The following is a 21,704-nucleotide window of genomic DNA, read 5'->3' on the forward strand; positions in this document are numbered from 1 at the left end:
CCTAAAAACAGGGAATCCACTGACCACAGTGCACTTGAGGGAATTTGATGGGCTAATTTCTTTCTACTGTGTTGAGAAGTCTGAGCTAAAGAAACTTAGCAAGATTTCTGATAATAGAAGCTCTGTTCAGGCTATGTGGCTTGAAGTTTCCCTGTGCCTGCTTTGAAACTGATAAGATCAACATTGTTGACCAGGGGTTCTTGAGATGGTATCTGTACAATTTGTGCACGTCTCAGAACACTGTCAGTCATGTGGTCAATGGTAGATTTGTGACCCTGTGTCCCATGGTTTGAAGAGCGTGGATTATACAACCAAATACACCTGAGTCTGGATCTAATGTTTATATGTCAGATTAATATCTGGGTCTTGATTTCCTCTTCTGTAAAATAGGGATTTCCCAAACAAATGTTATGGTATGTAGTAGGTGGTATCTGATAAATGGAAAGTGTACTGTGTTTCTAAAATTTATTTTAGAATAATCAAAGTTAAAAAGAAATCTTTATTATGAAACTTCTTAGATCCTTTCATATGAATTGCTAAGAAGGCAAAAGTAAGCAGCCTGTGTCAGTGCTATCTGGATTCCACAAAAAAGAAAGCCCTCTTGATTCATTGAGGCAAGCAGAGGAGTTAATTAGAAATCCCATGTGACCATAAGAAAAGCAACAGGATCCAGAAACTTGAGTGTTACTAGGCTTCTCGGTCTCTCAGTCTCTCTCTCTCTCTCTCTCTCTCTCTCTCTCTCTCTCTCTCTCTCTCTTCTCTCCTCTCTCTTTTCTCTCTCTGCTCTCTCCCCTCTGTTTTTCTTTGTAGGTCACCTTTGTTCTCTCAGACCAATGTTCCTTACACCACAAGAAATTCAAATGGCAGGATTGTCTGCCCCTAGTGCTTTAGCCAATAGAGAAGGAAAGAGACTTTTTAACTCTAGCTCCAGGTTCAAAAATCCTAAGGAAGGGCTCTGATTCACCCAGCTTTGATCAGGTGCTGTTCACTGAATTAGCCAACCGCAGTGCATTATGATTAATGAAACTTGAGTAAAGATGCCCATCCCTGGTCTAGTCAGTGGAATTTGGCCTATAAAAAGGCTTACCAGGCCGCATTTAAACCACGTTATTAAAGTAAACAGAAAATTGTTTTGTTTGTTTTGAGGCAGAGTCTCACTTTGTCACCCAGGCTGGAGTGCAGTGGCACGATCTTGGCTCACTGCAACCTCCGCCTCCCAGGTTCAGGCCATTTTCCTGCCTCAGCCTCCTGAGTAGGTGGGACTACAGGCACCTGCCACCACGCCCGGCTAATTTTTTGTATTTTTAGTAGAGACGGGGTTCACCGTGTTAGCCAGGATGGTCTCGATCTCCTGACCTCATGATCCACCTGCCTTGGCCTCCCAAATTGCTGGGATTACAGGCGTGAGCCACCACGCCCAGTGTTTTGTTTGTTTAATAATGCTTTTTTTAACATTTATTTTAGGTTCGGGGTACAGGTGCAGGTTTGTTATTTAGGTAAATTGCATGCCAGGGGATTTTGGTGTACAGATTATTTTGTCACCCAGGAAATAAGCATAGTAGCTGATAGGCAGTTTTTTTATCCTCACCCTCTTCCTGCCCTCCACCTACCCTGAAGTAGGCCCTGGTGTCTGCTGTTCCCTTCTTTGTGTCCATATGTACTCAATATTTAGCTTCCACTGTAAGTGAGAACATGAGGTATTTGTTTTTCTGTTCCTGTGTTAGTTCACTTTGGATAATGACCTCCATCTCCATTGACGTTGCTGCAAAGAACATGATCTCATTCCTTTTGATGGCTGTGTAGTATGCCATGGTGCCTATGTGCCACATTTTCTTTATCCACTCTACCAGTGATGGGTGTTTAGGTTGATTCCATGTCTTTGCTATTTTGAATAGTGCTGTGATGAACACATGTGTGCATGTGTCTTTATGGTAAAATGATTTACATTCCTTTGGATATATACTCAATAATGGGATTGTTGGGTCAAATGGTAATTCCATTTTAAGTTCTTTGAGAACTCACCAAACTGCTGTTCACAAAGGCTAATTTACATTCCCATCAACAGTATATACACGTTCCTTTTCTCTGCAGCCTCACCAGCATCTGTCATGTTTTGACTTTTTAATAGCTATTCTGACTAGTGTGAGATGTATCTCATTGTAGTTTTGATTTCATTTCTCTAATGATTAGTAATGAGCATTTTTTCATATGCTTCTTGGCCGTGTCTTCTTTTGAACAGTGTTGTTTATGTTTTGGGCCTGTTTTTTAATCAGGTGGTTAGTTTTTTGCTTGTAAATGTGTTTATTGCTTATAGATTCTGGATATTAGACCTTTGCCAGATGCATAGTTTGCAAATATTTTCTTCCATTCTGTAAGTTGTCTGTTTACTTTGTTGATAGTTTCTTTAGCTGTCCAGAAGCTCTTTAGTTTACTTTGGTTCATTTGCCAATTTTTGTTTTTGTTACAATTGCTTTTGGCATTTTCATCATGAAATCTTTGCCAGGTCCTATGTCCAGAATGGTTTTTCTCAGGTTATCTTTCAAAGTTTTTATAGTTTTAGTTTTTTCATTTAAGTCTTTAATTCATCTTGAGTTGATTTTTTTGTATGGTATAAGGAAGGAGTCCAGTTTCAATCTTCTGCATATGGCTAGCCAGTTATCCCAGCACCATTTATTGAATAGAGAGTCCTTTCTCCATTACTTGTTTTTGTCGACTTTGTTGAAGATCACATGGTTGTAGGGGTGTGGCATTATTTCTGGGCTCTCTATTCTGCTCCATTGATCGATGTGTCTGCTTTTGTACCTGTACCGTGCTTTTGCCTTATGTGCATATAGGCCCACGGAGAAATCTAGCCCTAAGAAGTAAATTGAAGCTTCCTTTCATGATAGGTCATTATTAATAATTACCTTTTATTGGTAATTAATAACACCAATATGCTGTTTTGGTTACTGTAGCCTTGTAGTATAGTTTGAGGTCAGGTCATGTGATACCTACGGGTTTGTTCGTTTTGCTTAGGACTACCTTGGCTATTTAGGCTCCTTTTTTGGTTCTATGTGAAATTTAAAAATAGATCCTTCTACTTCTGTAATGAATGTCATTGGTAGTTTTATAGGAATAGCATTGAACCTGTGATTGCTTTGGGCAGTTATGGACATTTTAACAATATTGATTCTGCCTATCCATGAGCATGGAATATGTTTCCATCTGTTTGTGTCATCTCTGATTTCATTGAGCAGTGTTTTGTAGTTCTCATTGTAGAAATTTTTCACCTTCCTGGATAGGTGCATTCCTAAGTGTTTTATTCCTTTTGTGGCTATTGTGAATGGAATTGCATTCTTGATCTGGCTTTCAGCTTGGTTGTTGTCGGTGTATATAAATGCTGATTATTTTTTTCTGTAATTGATTTTGTATTTTAAAACTTTGCTGAAGTTGTTTATCAGATCAAGAAGCTTTGGGCAGAGATGATGGGGTTTTCTGGGTATAGAGTATTATTATCTACAAACAGGGATAGTTTGACTTCCCCTCTTCCTATTTGGGTGCCTTTTCTTTCTTTTCTTGCCTGATGGCTCAAAGCTAGGACTTCCAATATTATATTGAATAGGAGTAGTGAGAGAGGACATCCTTGTTCTGGTTTTCAAGGGGAATGCTGAAAAGAAACATTTTTTCAATGAGGTAAGGATATCGTTGAGGGGAGACCAAAAATAGATCCTGAAGTCTACTGTTGGCTGCCCACAACATGTGTGGTGCACACACATTCACTTACACATACTTCTTTGCATAATAAAATATGAAAATTGCTTCTCCCATGAGTGGATGCATATATGATAAATGAGGTAACATAAGTTGTTAATTAAAGGAAGTGTTAATTAAAGGAATTCAGCAAAATTCTTGGTTATTTGGCCCTCGAGAGGTCTTGGTCATCAGACTCAAATGAAAAGATCCTCTTTTAATGAAGCCAAATAAATATCTGTTTTGGGGTTTTTGTTTGTTTGTTTGCTTGTTTTTGAGACAGGGTCTTACCGTCACGCAGGCTGCTTCTGGAGTACAGTGGTGTGATCATAGCTTACTGCAGCCTCGACCTCCTGGGCTCAGGCAATCCTCCCACCTCAGCTCCCTGAGTAGCTAGGACTACAGGCAAGTGCCACCAACCTGGCTAATTTTTGTATATTTTGTAGAGATAGGGTTTTGCCGTGTTGCCCAGGCTGGTCTTGAACACCTGGGTCTGAGGTGTCCATGAGAAGTTGATGTGAGTAGAAGTGGCTGGTGGAAAAGGCAAGCCAGACGATAACATTAAGCCTGGGGTAGTCAGATACAGAGAAGTCATCCTTCACACCCCAGCATTCAGCACCTTACCAGGACCTGCTTTGCCTCTTAAGTGTCTCTTGGATCAGAGCAGTATTTTCCATATCCAGCATCACTATCCAAATCTAAACTACTGACATCTTTCCTCTTGACTCCAGATCTATTCTTTGTTTTTTTTTGGGAAAGAGTCTTGCTCAGTCGCCCAGGCCGGAGTGCAGTGCCGCGATGTCAGTTCACTGCTACCTCCACCTCCCAGGTTCTAGCGATTCTCCTGCCTTAGCCTCCCGGGTAGCTGGGATTACAGGCACACACCACCACACCTGGCACATTTTTGTATTTTTAGTAGAGACGGGGTTTCACCATGTTGGCCAGATCTGGTCTCAAACTCCTGACCTCAGGTAATCCACCCACTTCGGCCTCCCTAAGTGCACATTACAGGCATGAGCCACTGCACCCGGCCCAGATCTATTCTTATCTACCTTCAACTCTCTCCTTCAGTCCATCTCCCACTGCAGTGAGTAATCTTTCAAACTGAAAATAGGATCCTCTCTCTTCCTTGCTTAAAAGCCTCCAGTGTTTTTCTGCTATTCCAGGATAAAAATTAAAATCCTGAGCATACCAACAAGGCGCTGCTCCAGGATGTGCCACAACTCACCTCTCTGCCTCATCTCATCCCACCCTCCTGCTTGTTCTGAGCAACCCAGCTACACTGACCTACTCTCAGCTCTAGGACCTGCCGTATTGTCCTCCACCCCACAACCTTTGCACACACTTCTCCCTCCACTGGACTTCTCTCCCTGCTTGCATAGTTAATCATGCTAGTCCTTCAGAGTAGAGGTTGAGCACCACGTCCTTGGAGGACATCCTCTGGGTCAGGTTCCTTGGTCAATCATTCTTGAGGGACTATGTGACTTTCCTTCTGAGCACCTCACTCAGTTCATAGTTACACCTTTGCTGATCTGAAAAATACCCACTGGACTATCAATTCCATTTGTGCCTACTGCTACCAGCATATAGAAGATACTCAGTAAGTATTTGCTGAATGAACGGATCTAAGGGCAGCGCTATCTCCTATAAGAAGATACAAAAATAAGAGTAGAATTGTTGTTTTATTTTGTAAGGTTAATAAAACTCTTAGAAAAATGCAAAACTACTCTCATATTATTGGTTGTAGAATAATAAAGACCTTACCACTGGATAGAAAAGCCAGATTGAACTGAAAGGACGAATAGCTTTGGCTTCACCATGCATTGTTCAAGTTGGGGCTAAGAGTTAGAATTTCAGGCTAGGAGGAATAAGTACGCAGAAGTGCCCTCTTGTTTTGCCAGTCAAGTCATTGCTCCTTTCTCTGGTAAACCAAATTGCTGTGGCCTGAGGAAGACAGAACCCAGACTAAGGAGGCGCTAAAATACATGGCCGTTAGACCAGGCGCGGTGGTTCATGCCTGTAATCCTAGCACTTTGGGAGGCTGAGGAGGGTGGATTTTCTGGGGTCACGAGTTCAAGACCAGCCTGGCCAACATGGTGAAACCCCATCTGTACTAAAAATACAAAAATTAGCCAGGCATGGTGGTGTAGGCCTGTAATCCCAGCTACTAGGGAGGCCGAGGCAGGAGAATTACTTGAACCCAGGAAGCAGCAGTTGCAGTGAGCCAGGATCGCACCACTGCACTCCAGCCTGGGTGACAGAGCAAGACTCCATCTCCAAATAAATAAATAAATAAATGGCCATTTCCTACAACTTGGAGAATAAGAGAAGAGAGATGGGGTAACAGAAATAAAACTAAGAAATAAAGGGTACATTTATTTGAGTGAAGAAAATTTTAAAGGGCCTTGAAAACCACAGGAGCTCCTCAAGATATTTATGTAATAGAATATATCTTATCCAGGGTTGAGAAGAATAATATTCAAAACATTTGTCACTTCAGTGCATCTGGAGGCATATGAAATTAGACTCTTGGTAGTGGCCTATGCTTGGCTATGTCCTTGGTGTTTTAACCTCAGGCTTCAGGCTGGAAATGTGTTTTCTAGAGCATACATGGAGCACAAAATATTAAATGAACTTTGCTGTATTCAAAACACCCAACAGTGTAGCATCCTCCTTGTTTGGCAGGGAAAGGGCTCAGCATTTGGAAACTCAGCAGTGCATTAAGTATTTTAATAATCATTGTTGACATACAAAGCATATGGCCTTTCAGAATCATTGGGTCAAGTGTTGTAGTTGTCTTCTAGGTTTCTAAAATTACCTTACAAAATTCAAACAAAATTAAATTAGGGCACGTTTCAAGCTACACTAATTCATGAGCTTTGTGTTATAAGCGAGTGAAATGAGTTTTCTCCTAAGATATAAGAGAATCTATGAGTAACTGATTATATTAAAGGAAAAAGCAAAATTCACACCCCTGCAGAAAAAGTTAATTTGCATTTCATTAGAAAATCTAGAGGTTCCATATAAGTAGGCCAGCCTTATGGATACCTTATATTTACTTTGTACCTCCTAGTCATGCCTAAGACCCACCTCATATATCACATCATTTCAGAAGCCTTCATTGTCTGTTTCCTTACAGTTTATATCAGTTGTCTGTCACCACAGTAATGCTGTGAAATAAGCAACCACAACACTCAATGGCTTAAAACAATAAGCATTTCTCACTGCACACAAGGCTATGGTAAGCAGGGCCATTCTCGTCTTTGTGGGCTCACTTGTGTCTGCGGTCAGCTGTGGGCAGAGAGGGCCTCCGAAGATAATGGCTGGGCTCCCTCACATGTCTTGGAGTCAGCTGGTCAAAGACTGATCTGCTGGGACAACTGGTCTGTCCTCCTCATGTCTCTTGCATGCATATGTTTCTTACCCCCCTCCAACTTGTCAGCCCAGGCATATTCTGATGGCCATCTCAAAGAAGCAAGAGAGAAAGTGGAAACAGGCTGGCATTGTTTTATCAAGCTTGCAGTTTCATTACATTTGTTAACATCCCATTGACCAATGCAAGTCACATGGCCGAGCTCAGAGTCAGAGTAGGAGGACACTACAGTTACAGGGCAAAGAATGAGAATACAGGGAGGCCATTAGTTACGGCTTTAATGCCATCATCCTACAACCCTACCCCCACTCTGTTCCACCACCAGCATTTATCATTTCCTTGTCTGTGCTGTCTCTCTGTTCCTCTTAGTTCTATGTTTATAATTTACCCATTCTATTATAATATAGTGGCTAACTTGTCTGTCCTCCTTAAGAGATGAGGGGGTCTTTATGCTGTGTGCATTCATTTATAAATATTTGTTGACTCCGTGTTATGTGCCTCATTCCTTTACAGCTTTACAGACACCCTAGTTCCTAGCACTGGTCCTGATACCTAACAGGCACTCAGTAAATATGTGTTGAATGAATGCATACTTGAAAGCTCCCACTCCCGTGTGTATTTTCTTCCCTTTTGAAGGAAAAGGCTGAAGACAGATGCCTTTCAGGACCCCAGTTGAGGCAGCCTTCCTGGCCAGAGCAACTGATGACCAACACAGGGATCTACAGTGAACATCCTCCCCTCTAGACTCCCCCACTTCTCCCCTCCAGAAATCAGGTTTTCTCTTCTCTGCCTTCCTATTCCTCTCAAAGGGAGGTAGGAAATCTCTAACACTTACTCCTCCTAGACTCTTTTTATAGTCAGAGCTCCTCCCAAGGAATTTAAACGACTGGCTCTTTGCTCTACAGTGGAGAATCGTCCAGCTCATGGTATGGTCAGTTTGAAAGGAACTGGGTGGCTGCTGTTCTTTGATCTTCCCAGATCTGTAGACCAAGAATACAGAAGAATTCTTAGTATGGGTTTGACATAGCTATAGACACAAGATTCTATTCATATAGAATATTAATTCTTTCTATCAGTGTGGTGGTCAATGTACTGCCTCATTATTTCCCAATTCCATAGAATCCTTCAGGGAAAACTTATATTTCTGGGTACAATCGTAATTCTGAGCTTCTTGATTTTCCAGTGAGTAGTGTAAGTTGCTTGGGAGGCAGAATAGCACGGCTTCGGAGTCAGGCCGGCTAATTTAGAATGCCAGCCCTGCCCGTGAGTAACTTGCCTTGATGAAGCCTCTCAATCCTCATCAGTAAGAGACAGTAATAACAGCAGCCAAAATAGAATGACGCTGGCATGTGATAAGTAAATTGTATTCACTGTTAGATTTAGTATTATTATATAACATCCTATAATTTTATACATTGCAAGTATGTTCATATTGGTGGTAAAAATGAATGTATTTTATATAAAATGATCTATGTATTTATTTTTATTAGAAAATAAAGTCATCACTTCTTAAACTACTTTAAAGGTTATACTTTAAAATGCATGCAAATACCTCATCTTTTGCAATGGCCTGAAAAATTATTCAGCCAACAAATATGTATTCAGTACCTGCTTTGCACCAGGTTGCTAGGCAATATAATGATGAACAAGGTAACATTGTCCATGCCCTCCTGGTATCCTGTGACGAAAGAGTTATTGTTAATACATCAGTATTACTTCCAACTCTCAGTAACCTATCTAGTATCTATAACTTTATGATGATCTGAGATAAATTAATATTTGAACTCATCACACTGAATACACTGAATATATACAGCTTTTTATATGTCAATCATACCTCAATAAGGTGGTTTTTGAAAAATTGACTGGTTTTCTCTAGCCAAACTATTGTGTGTTGACACTTTAGATTGAAGGAAGGTGAAATTTTAACTTCATATTTTGTTTTGTTTTTTGGTTTTGTTGTTGTTGTATGTTTATTTGTTTGTGTTTTTTGAGACAGGCTCTCACTCTCACCCAGGCTGGAGTGCAGTGGTACAGTCTTGGCTGACTGCAACCTCCACCTCCCACGCTCAAGTGATCCTCCCACCTTAACCTCCCGACTAGCTGGGACTATAGGCATGCACCCCCACGCCTTTGCTGTTGTTGTAGAGATGGGGTTTCACCATTTTGCCCAGGCTGGTCTCAAACTCCTGAGATCAAGTGAGCCACCCACCCCAGCCTCCTAAAGTGTTGAAATTACAGGCTTGAGCCACCGTGCCTGGCCTCAACTTCACAATTTTCAATGCAGCTGTATCAAATTGTAAAACTTTCTATTTTGTTATGAAATAATGTGTAAAATAGATGTTTCTGAATGTTTCCCTGACCTTCACTCCATCCCTGAATTCCTGTATGGTTCAAGGATCGATTGAGGATTCCTCGTACACATTACTCAATAGTAAAAAGTTTCATCCATGGGAAAGTTTTTTTAGGCTGTGTCAAAATTCCCTCCTATGGAATCTTAGATTGGATCCTGGAACAGAAAAAGCACGTAAGTGGGAAAACTGGTGAAATCCAAATAAAGTCTGTTGGTTAGTAAATAGAATTGTATCAATGTAAATTTCTTTGTTTTAACAAATGTAGCATGTGCTGTAAGATGTTAACATTAGGGGAAGCTGAGTGAAGGGTATACAGGAACTCAGCTTCCAAAGACTGTAGGAAAACAATGGAGCAAAGATGATTTCCTCACCACCCTGCTTGTCTCCAGTCTTCTCCCAACCATGGTCAGTTTGTGAATGCCTTGAGAAGAAAGGAATTTTAACATTAGACTAAGAAAAATAGAATTAGGATGGCAAGTGTGCTATAAAATCATAATGTGCTGTACTCCCATTTGGCTCCTTTGGAGGTAAAGAATGGATGTTGTAACATCTTCCCATTTGTCTGGAATTTTCAAAAGTATTTTCATATGTGAAAGAGAAAAGGCCTGCTGTTGGTCTCATCTCACCTGCAAATTTTACCTACTTAAGGGTTAGAGTGATTCAGAAATTCCTCTTTATTTTCATAGGTACAAACACAAGTGCGCCTTGCAAAAAAAAACTTTGACAAATTGAAGATGGATGTGTGTCAAAAAGTGGATCTTCTTGGAGCAAGCAGATGCAATCTCTTGTCTCACATGCTAGCAACATACCAGGTAACAAAGTGATGTTTGTTGCAATGAACCAAGGATGGCACGAGGTTTAAGTAACATAAAAATGATGTTTGAGCTAAAAGTATGCTTTGGCCATTGTGAAGTTCTGAATGCCTTTCCATAATTTCACTTCCCACATCTCTGCCTTCTAGCATCCTACAGTTTAATCAAACCAAATAGTAGTTATTCTCTGTATATACCATAATTTCCCACTTCTCTACATTTACTTATGGGGTCCCTTCTACCTGGAGTACCTTTCTCCTCCATCCGTGCCTTTCCAAATTCCATTCTTTTTAATGTACCAGACAGAATGTCACCTCTTCCAGTAAGCCTCCTCTAAACTCACTTAGCTTTGTGTCTGTCCATCTCGTGGCATATCTTTCTCATCAGGTTGTCAGTATTCGATGCATGTGTTTTTGTTTCCCCTGTTAGCCTCTGAGTTCCTTCCAGATAACACTGTCCATCAGCAATGCTACTGAGCACCAACTGAGGGCAGGATACAGAATGCTGGATGTTGTAGGAAATATAACAGTCAAGACCAGGGCTGGGCACAGTGGCTCTCGCCTGTAATCCCAGCACTTTGGGAGGCCGAGGCAGGTGGATCACTTGAGGTCAGGAGTTCGAGACCAGCACAGCCAACATGGTGAAACTGCGTCTCTAAAAAAATACAAAAATTAGTCGGGCTTGGTGGCAGGCACCTGTAGTTTCAGCTGCTTGGGAGGCCGAGGCAGGAGAATTGCTTGAACCTGGGAGGTGAAGTGAGCTGAGATCAGTCCAGCCTGGGTGACAGAGAGAGACTCCCATCTCAAAAAAAAAAAAAAAAAAAAAAAAAAATTAAGACCAGGTTCCTTGTCTTCAAAGAGCTCAAAGTTTAGGAAGAATCTGGAGATAGTGAAGTCTATTTTTCTATACCTCTAGGACAGAGCAGGGTGTGCTAAGTGAAATAAGTTCTAAGGAATCCAATGAAAGCTTAAAGAGGGAGAAATAGAATCAGCTGAGGGATCGCAACAATAGATCGTTAATTATTTACCCTGGGTTTTGGAGGATTTATCAGATGAGAAAAAGAGAATGGAGAGGAGAAGGTCCCAGGTGGTGAGAGCAGGATGAGTTCTGGGAGGCAGCATTCAGGGAAAGAGGGAGGCATTTAGTTTGGCTGAAATACAGAGTGTAAATGGGGGCATAATGGGAAACTTGGGAATGAGTTAGAATCATGTTTTAAAGAATCTTCAAAGCTACAGAGAGTCATACTTCCCTGGGGCCCGGGACTAGAACTGGGCATTCAAAACATTAATAGCTTTACTGTCTTTCTTTGCAGACCACTCTGCTTCATTTCTGGGAGAAAACTTCTCACACTATGGCAGCCATCCATGAGAGCTTCAAAGGTTATCAACCATATGAATTTACTACTTTAAAGGTATGGAAGCTAGAGGGGCCACTAGAAAATCTTGAGAAAAGTGAAATTTTGTTTGTATCACAAGCAAAGTCCATTGCAGAAAGCGTCATAATTCCAGGACTCAGAATGCCAAAGAGAACTGTGCCCCAAGCAGAGTCTTTTTTTTTTTTTTTTTTTTTTTAAACTGTGTCAGGATTCAATACAATGATAATCTACTGCAATCCAAAAACACAAATTGAACCTTAGGATACATGTTACTGGGAGATGAATTGTGGTGAACTTGAGTCTAATGATTGGTCCTGCTCCTTTAAAATACTTGTTTGACATTGCTAAAGGGGAGATTGTACAAGTCCCATAAACTACTTTTAATTATTATATTCAAATATCCTCACTTAAGAAGGTATCCTTCTTTCCTCCCTTACTTCTGAAATGTATCATTTTATTCTGAGAGTACCATCCAACATAAAATTGAGTTTTTCTGTAAGACGACAGCAGTGTTTTCTAATTGAAAAAGCAGTATTAAACTCAATGATTTTTCGGCTCAGAAGAGATACATGCACCGTGTCTGATTCTCAGTGTTGGATCTGCACATGGAGTTGTTTTTCTCTCTTCTGGTTACAAAAGATGAATGCATATTGAGATAAAGAAGTGATTTTGGTTCCAAAAGGATTTTAAGAATGATGAGAGAACAGTGGTTACTTCATTGCCAGGTCATGTCTTTGAAAGAAAAAAAGAGGCATGAACTAGCTAAAGTTCACCTTGAACTTGCCTTGCTCTTTATTGTTCAAGCAATTTGTATGCATTTCATTACCTTGCTTGACAAGACATCAAAACATTAAAATTCTTTCTTTTTGCCTTAAATCACTTTTTTGATTTTGAGATGTGTATAATGTCACTGCATCTATACAAGTACCAAAAAATGCGTTAAGACCTTGGCCCTTAAAATGAAGGTTCCAAGAGGAACCCGGGAAAGTCCACTCACCTTGTACTGCAGACAGGACACCTGGCCAAAGAATTTGTTCCTCATTATCCCCTCCCAGTTGGCTGCACACCCATTGATTGGCACTAGCTGGCATGTTGCGTGGTGAATGCATTCAGAGTGTGTACTGTTTTGCTCTGTAAACTATAAGCACTTCAGGGAAAGGGGAAGGACCTTTTATTTCTTAGGTATCCTTTTTTGTCCAGCCAAATGTTTTGTACACAGTGTGCCCTCAGCCTTCCCCTTCACACTGGCAATGTTACCAATGTTGGCAGGAGCTTCATCATCTCTGATTTACTGCTGTTTTCAGCACCTTCAGAAGCAGGCATTCTGACCAAGGCAGACTGGTTAAAAGTATAACTCACACTATTCACAATTCTTATACAGGCCTGAGCGAAATCCCATGGATTTTACTCTTTGATGAGGCAGAGGCTTTTAGGGTTGAGGGCATGAATGTGAATCGGGTTTTCTTTTATATATCATTTCAAAGGTTATCTGTCTTTTACAAGACAACTGTACATTACATACACCAAGATGAAATGATGCCTACCCCAGATATAATTCAGAAGAACTTCAGGCCATGAGTTAGTTGCATATAAAGTACAATGTGAATTCATGAAATTGAAGTTGTGCCACAAGCATGGAAGAACCCATATGTGTATCCCTGGCCTCCTGTGCTGAGGAAAATATGGCTCCTTAATTTTTGCTACGACATTTATCCAGCAGAGAGGATCAAGCTGATTATGCTAGAGCATTTCTGGGCAGATAGTTTAGTGAAAGTTTGTCAGCAGTAGTTCAGGACATACTTACAAATATTTTGGGCAGATGACTATCTGTTAGATTTTACATCCCCAGAACCTTCCTTAAATTATGGTTTAAGTAATAGTTCATAATTAAGTAATAGTTCATCATAAGATTATATTACAATTAACCCATATGTGTATCCCCGGCCTCCTGTGCTGAGGAAAATATGGCTCCTTAATTTTTGCTACGACATTTATCCTGCAGAGAGGATCAAGCTGATTATGCTAGAGCATTTCTGGGCAGATAATTTAGTATAATCTTAGTGGGAGTAATAATGTATCTGTTAAGGTATAATGATGATGTTATGGTAATATTAAGAATAAATGTTCAGAAACCAACCAAATAAACTGTACTTTTGTTCTTTTTTTACCTCTCTAGAATGTTATTCATCTAGGCTTTCAATGATGACATATTACATTAGAATCTCAAGCTGATAGATAATTATTAGGTTGGTGCAAAAGTAATTACAGGTTTTTCTATTACTTTTAGTGGCAAAAACCACAATTACTTTTACACCAACCTAATATTTTTCTTTATGTGGACTCAAATATGATATAATGGAATCCTGTTATGACACAACTATTACATCCATATAAGTACATTGCATATTGTTTTGCATGCCACAAAACATGAAGATGGAAACCATTAATACTTTATGTATCACAGTAAAATACAAGGATAGGATATTGTGTGACTTCTCAACCCTCTTGCACCAGTATTTTTAATACATGTCCTGTGTTTATAAGATTTGTATTTTATCAAGTCATCTTTTAATATATATAATTTTATTCTGAATGGCACTGTATGTTGATAATGGCCATTTTGAAATTTAAGTAAATATTTCCACGATTAATTTATTCTGTGGATTTACCTAAGCAAATAACCCCTGAAATGCCTTTTGGGACTCTGACTGGAAAGAAAACATTGTCTTTAAAAAGGGTTGCCAAGCTCTGTTAATGAAAAGCAAGCCATTTGTTTTCTTTGCTTCAGGGTGTATTCTGAGTGTGTTGGTAATTGTGCCATTGCAGCTGTATTTCCTGACTGTTAGTTTTATGCTTGATGAAGGATGATAATTAATGTGTTAAACACTCGGTGCATCCTGTTTGGAGGGACAAGTTTTTTGCTACAGAATTACAGAGATGTAACTCATGCCCCAAGAAGTACAAAGTTTTACTTCTACTGAACCTTTCTGTAGGAAATAGAGTTATAATTCTTTTACAAAATAATTTTATTATAAAGATGAATTGAAAAATATCCAAGTGACTGTTGTGATATTTTGTTGTAATGTTTTATGTGACAACAAATATTGCTTTTTTACCCAAGCCTAATATAATTATATTGATTCTACTTTTACTGACATATTCCTTCATTTTAATTTTTTTTATAATAAATAGATTTTTGTAGCATTTTTAACTTTGTAATTTAGCTTTAAAATTTAATATTTAAGGCCAGGCTCAGCCCAGCACTTTGGGAGGCCGAGACAGGCGGATCATGAGGTCAGGAGATCGAGACCATCCTGGCTAACCCGGTGAAACCCTGTCTCTACTAAAAAATACAAAAAACTAGCCGGGCGAGGTGGCGGGCGCCTGTAGTCCCAGCTACTCGGAGGCTGAGGCAGGAGAATGGTGTAAACCCAAGAGGCGGAGCTTGCAGTGAGCCACGATCTGGCCACTGCACTCCAGCCTGGGCGACAGAGCGAGACTCCATCTCAAAAAAAAAAAAAATTAATATTTAAAAAGTTTTAATCTGATAATTATAACAGCTCAAGTTTAAGGCAGAGAAACTATCTTCCAAGTGGTTTCCAATGACAGAAGCAATTCCCTGATCTTGTATTTTCACACAACAAACATTTATCAATTCATTGAAATGTTACTACATATATATATATATATATATATGTATATATATTTTTTGCCTGAGTTGTAATTAATATATTTATTTTATATTGATGCTAAATCATCTGGGACTATCTTTCACATGGTAGAAATTATTGAGTCATGGGACTAGGAATGGAATAATGTTACTAGCCAGAACTTGAAAACATGGTCACTTTTCTAGAGAAAGTAACTTAGACTAAGAGTTTATGGCATTTTAAAATACTAAATGAAATTCTGTCTTGTTAGGAGAGCAGTACCCTATCTTAAATTACCAACACTCAGATGTGGTGGTCTTTGCTTCATCTTTCCCAGATGTCATTTGCTTTCACATTTCTCCACAGATCCAGAGCAGACATTATTAAGGGGGGAAAAAAAAGACCTCATGAGTAGAATGGCTTTTCCCTGGAAAATCTGATATATATTTATATCAGCGACCATTTTCCCTCTATCTGGCATGCTGGCAGCAGGTTGAGTTGGGTGTCGCAGTGAGCATTGGGCCCCTTGCAGCAGTGGACATACTCATCCAGGGGTGTGTCCTCCTGCATTTGTATTTTTAAGGAGATCAGAGTGCCTGTATTTAATGAAAATGGCCAGTAGTAAAGTGGATTCCTGTGAAATGTCTCGTTCCAGTGTTTTTGGAAGGAAAGCCAGTTTTTTTACTTTGCTCTTCTTTTTCTCTGGTTTTGTAATAAAACAAAGTATGTAAAAGCACAAGCTCTGGAGCCAGCCAGACCTGGCTTTAAGTCTGGCTCTGCATGGTGGTGGTAGTGAGAGGGGTGTGAATGGTTGTGATAGTGGTGGCAGTGTTTGTGTTGGTGATGCTAGTGATGACAGTGGTGGTGACGAAGGAGGTGAAAATGATGGCCTGGAGGAGCTGGTGGTGGTAGTGGTGATGGAGGAGATGGCGGTAGTGGTGGAAGAGGTGATGGTGGTAGTGGTGATGAAGGAGATAATGGTGGTGGTGATGGTGACGGTGGTGGAGGAGGTGATGGTGGTAGTGGTGGGGGTAGTGGTGATGAAGGAGATAATGGTGGTGGTGGAGGTGATGGTGGTGGATGTGGTGGTGGTAGTGGTGGAAGAGGTGATGGTGGTAGTTGTGGGGGTAGTGGTGATGCAGGAGATAATGGTGATGGTGGTGGTGGTGGTGGAGGTGATGGTTGTAGTGGTGGCGGTAGTGGTGATGAAGGAGATAATGGTGGTGGTGGTGGTGGTGGTGATGGTGGAGGAGGTGATGGTGGTAGTGGTGGAAGAGGTGATGGTGGTAGTTGTCGGGGTAGTGGTGATGAAGGAGATGTGGTGGTGGTGGTGGTGGTGGAGGATGTGATGGTGCTAGTGGTGGGGGTAGTGGTGATGAAGGAGATAATGGTGGTGGTGGTGGTGGTGGTGGAGGAGGTGATGGTGGTAGTGGTGGAAGAGGTGATGGTGGTAGTTGTAGGGGTAGTGGTGATGAAGGAGATAATGGTGGTGGTGGTGGTGGTGGTGATGGTGGTGGAGGAGGTGATGGTGGTAGTGGTGGGGTTAGTGGTGATGAAGGAGATAATGGTGGTGGTGGTGGTGGTGGAGGAGATGGTGGTAGTGGTGGAAGAGGTGATGGTGGTAGGGGTGGGGGTAGTGGTGGTGAAGGAGATAATGGTGGTGGTGGTGGTGGAGGAGATAATGGTAACAGAAGTGGTGAAAGAGATAAGTGGTGGTGGTGGTAGTGGTAAGGGTGATGGTAATAGTTGTGGTGGTTGTTGAGATGGTGGTGGCAGTGGTGAGGATAACAGCCATGGTAAAGGCTCCAGTAATGACATAGTGCTGGTAATGGGGATGTACTTACTATGAATTCTTTAGTAGATCCAGAAGACAGCCATTTGAAGCGTCAACACAGGAGAGTTTGTTGGGGTTTCTAGGTTATGTTGGTTACGTTACTTTCTTACTGTCCATTTTCATCCTAGATTATCAGTTTTATGTGAGTTTCACAGGTGAGGCTATGAATGGCAGTGGGACAGGAGGTCTGGCCAGATCTCACGCCAGGGTAACCCAACCCATCCCTTCCCTGGCTTTCACAGACACCCTGGCAACTCCCAAACCTGTCCTTCAGCTTTGCAGACCTTGGTCTGGGCTCAAACAATTCCCACCAGGGATAGAAGAGGGCTGGGCAGGCCTGCAGGCAGAAAAGGCAGTAGGGCCTCCCATCTCTGCAAGAGGGCTAATTCTAAAAAATGCAGTTTGGCTTCGTAACTTGCTCTTGATCTGTGCCAAGATTTTAACGCTAAGGAAACCTGAATTTGAAAACATAACCCTGAAAACCCTGAACATGTTCAAAAATAACCATTGAAACAGATGTGCCCATATTTCCTCCTTTCTCTCTTGGGGTGTAGGTCTTAGCACTGTTAGATGGAACATCATTCTAGAGACCAGAATGCTTTTAGCTTTGAAAATTCAGAAAACATCCTTTTCTAAATTTTGTTTTTCTCAAATTCATATGCCTCGCAGCCTTCTTCCACCCACCTCCACATTTCTCAGTTAATCACTGGAACATTTACCAACAGGCCACATGGCTCTGTAGTTACTTGCTTTCAAAATAAAGCCATAATAGTTTTTATGAAAATTGGGTAAATATCCCTGCAATGCTATTTTAGTTACCAGTCCCAACAAGGCAATTACATATGGCGAGCATCCAGGATATCCTTTTAGGCTTTCAAGTTTTCTCTCAGTGTCATTACTTTACACAGCATTTAGCAAGGCTGTTTTTTTCCCAAGCTGCTCCAGTCCAGATCATTGGAAACAGCAAATTGGGATGCATCCAGGTCACCAAGAAAGGAGGGAGTGGAGGGACTGACCAAGGCCACCACTGAAATCTGAGGGGGACGAGCCAGAGTGTGGCTTGTCAGTTGTTCATCGACGCCTGATGGCGACTGGCATTGGTTCTCCCAGGCAGCTGGTAGCTCAGGCCTTCACAACGGCATGTTGCTTCTCCAACCCCCACCTCTGTCATTCCCTAACTCCTCCCTGAGGGGAAAGGGAAAAATATTACTATTGTGTGGGTAGGTTGTCCGGGCCAAACGCTCTGCTAAGGGTGAGGTGAAATAATGTCTAGGAGAATTTGTCACACAGTGTGCCAAGGTTGGGATTGTAATTAATAATACTGCCAGGTTCAGCACTGACATATAGAAAGTGAATATATTTCCTTTAACCCTCAGAATAACCTTGGAACATTTGATATACTTGTTCTTGTTTCCCTGTTTCAAATGAGGAAACAGAAACTCAGAAAGGTCTAGTCGTTTGCCTGGGCCTGCATGCCCATTGTGCAGAAGACTGGGAATGGGGGTGCTCCAGCCTTCCCCAGCAGGGCCATGCGCTGCTTCCCAGGGGTACTTCTGGTCATGGGGCAGGAAGGGAGGAGGAGAAAGCAGAAGTGCCACGTTTAAATAATACAGCTGCAAACTTTCAACTAAAAATAGCACTTTGAAGTGTTTGCTTATAGGCAAAAAGCATGATTTGTGTGTCAGTCCTTCAGATACCTGGGAATGTATGGCTCTTCTTTTAGAGGTTGGAATGAAGTCTTCTCGAGCTCCCCAACACCTCATATTGAAGGGGAAGGTCACTACATACTGGCTTGGGTATTTAATACCATTTCTTAACTAGCTGTAGAATTTTTAAGACCCGGATTCAAATATTGCTACTACCTGTTAATAGCCAAATGGCCTGAAGCAAGTCAGTTCACCTCTCCAAGTCTCCATTTTCCTGTCAGGAAAGCAGGAATACAAGGTTTATCTGGGTTTTGTGAGGATTAAGTGAGATATAGAAAACATAGAGCACAGTACCTCCCACAGGAGGAGCACTTAAGACATCGAATTCCCTTTAGAACTTTAAAAGTCATTGATAAGAAATCAAGTTCTGAGTGCTTAGTATGAGCTTGGTACTGTGCAGAAGCACCCTGTCAGTTCATCCTCACAACATCACACGATGAATACTCATCATTACCTCCGTTGTTCTCATGGGTAAACAAGACCTCCAAGGAGTGGATACAACGTCTGTGCCACAGCACTATGGGATCCATCTCCAAAGTCCATTTGTTTCCAGGACAGTATGGTGCCTTCTCATTATCAATTTTCCATCTTATTTTTAAAGAAGAATATTATCTCTCTTGTTTATGATTGTGATTATTTTTCTCTAATTTTACTTTTTTGTACAGTACAATTCAAGGTTACCTCTAGTTATAGAGTAATAGTGTTTCTTATATAGTGTCTTTATAAATTTGTAAGTGCATGGTGAGGGCAAAAGAGTACGTATGTGCTAAATGTCCATGAATTATGTGGCCAATACACATCACTGTGGCCTCTGTTTTTATTCTCATGTACTTCTACTTGTATAAACACACATATACACACACCCAACTGAATTCAGCACTTTTTAACCATGCCCCACTATCTTGAACGCTTTTATTTTTTTTTATAGACAATTACTTGGCATCTTCATATGTGTACAATATAATTAATGGAAAGTAGCATAAGAAAATTAGATGTCGTAATTAAAGGCTAGAGAAGATACTCAGCTGTCAAAGTTAAACATTAAATTTAGGTTATTAGAACTGGCTGCTGGCCTTGTGTCTGTGAAATTTGTTTTGCTAAGTAGTTTGCATTCATTCAGATGAATGTTGCTGTTGCTTTTATTTTCCTAATACAGGAAGTAGTAACTCCCATTATTATATTAAGCTGTTTCCTTTCTAAGACACTTTTGCAAGCTCGATCTGCGCGTTTCCTCTGTCACACTGATCTTATATACTGTATGTGTGCTTCCTGAAACCATTTAAGCATTGATGGAAATTATTAGCGTGTTAGTGCAGCCTTAACAGAGAAAAGTTACTTAGTCTAAAAACATTCTTTCCTCCACAAAGAACCTTTCAGTCTTGTATGACTCCATGTGTTGCTAATACACAGCAATTTTCATGAGAGACTGAGTGGGTTTGGGGTTTAGAAACAGAATGTTTTTGGAGTTTCCATTTCTGGACATGGATTCAAATGTGGCTCCCATCAGCCAGTAATTGGAAATAATAGTTCTTCTGTTGGCTGCCTCATCTATATATACATAGACAGGCCCCTTAGATTCATTTTGCCTGAGCAGGTGTTCATGTCACACAGAAAATTTTGTCACCCCTGACTTCTATGCATTCTATAGAGTTAAGCATTTCAACTGAGTTGTGGACTTCAAAATAATTTGAAGTTCCTAATTCACCTTCACCTTGTACCCCTAGTTGAGCCTTTGTGGTCAAACGTCGGGGAGAGCAGTCTATAGAATATCCTCTGTCTGATGGCCATACCCAGGAACTCATTTGGGGGGATGAAGAGGGTAACGATTTTTTCCTCCATGATTTTTTTTTTTTTTTTTTTTTTTTTTTTTAGACAGAGTCTTGCACTGTTGCCCAGGCTGGAGTGCAGTGGCGCGATCTCGGCTCACTGCAAGCTCCGCCTCCCGGGTTCACGCCATTCTCCTACCTCAGCCTCCCAAGTAGCTGGGACTACAGGAGCCCGCCAACGCGCCCAGCTAATTTTTTGTACTTTTAGTAGAGACAGGGTTTTCTACTGTCTCTACTGTTAGCCAGGATGGTCTCGATCTTCTGACCTCCTGATCCACCCGCCCCAGCCTCCCAAAGTGCTGGGATTACAGGCCAGTGAGCCAGTGAGCCCGGCCCCTCCATGACCTTTTAATGTTCCCCTTATCCTCTTTATATCTTCAATGTATACCATCTTTTGTAAGAAACAAGTTCCATATGTGTTATTGTGTTTTTCCTTGCTATATCGAAGAGTATTTAGCTTCGTTTGGTCTAAAAATTCTGTCTTGGTGATGTCCCTTGAAAATGTCCTGAAATTGATTATGGTGATGGTCGTACAACTCTGTGAATGCAGTAAGTCCTTACTTACTGTCATCAGTTGGTTCTTGGGAAACTGTGACTTTAAGCAAAACAATGTATAATGAAATCAATTTTACCATAGTCTAATTATACAAGCAGGAGTTCAGTTCTTATGATGCAACAATTTATGGTCACAAAAACATCACCAAACTTCTAAATAAAGACCCAAAACACTTCTAATATTTAACATTGAAATAAATCTAAGTTATATGTACATTTAAGAAAGTTTTTTAAAAAAAAAAAAGCAAGATAATTCCTTACCCAATTCTTGGTGGATCAGTGAGTGACGGGAAGTCAGAGTGTTAGTGGGTTAAATTAATAAGTGTTGGCGAAGCGAAAATTCTAAGGCATTGCCTACCATCAGGCAGTTCAATCACAATCACAAATACAGTGGGCTCACCGGGTGCTTTTCTATCACAGTGTTTATTGTCATGTTTCTGTATAATTATATACTTGAAGGATTTTTTATGATAAATTTTATTTATTCATT

General features: G+C 40.7%; 1 protein-coding gene across 26 annotated transcripts in view; it reads left to right on the forward strand.

The window, feature by feature from the left end:
- The window catches only part of ICA1 (islet cell autoantigen 1), a 155,907-nt gene that overhangs the window by 98,709 nt on the left and 35,494 nt on the right, over positions 1-21,704 (forward strand). For all 26 annotated transcript variants that reach the window (XM_015133988.3, XM_077994655.1, XM_015133994.3 and 23 more), the window contains 2 exon segments: positions 10,143-10,268; positions 11,581-11,679. In XM_015133988.3, the coding sequence (XP_014989474.1) occupies positions 10,143-10,268; positions 11,581-11,679 (225 nt within the window).

This window comes from Macaca mulatta, chromosome 3 (genome assembly GCF_049350105.2).
Source record: "Macaca mulatta isolate MMU2019108-1 chromosome 3, T2T-MMU8v2.0, whole genome shotgun sequence".
Classification (NCBI taxonomy): domain Eukaryota; kingdom Metazoa; phylum Chordata; class Mammalia; order Primates; family Cercopithecidae; genus Macaca; species Macaca mulatta.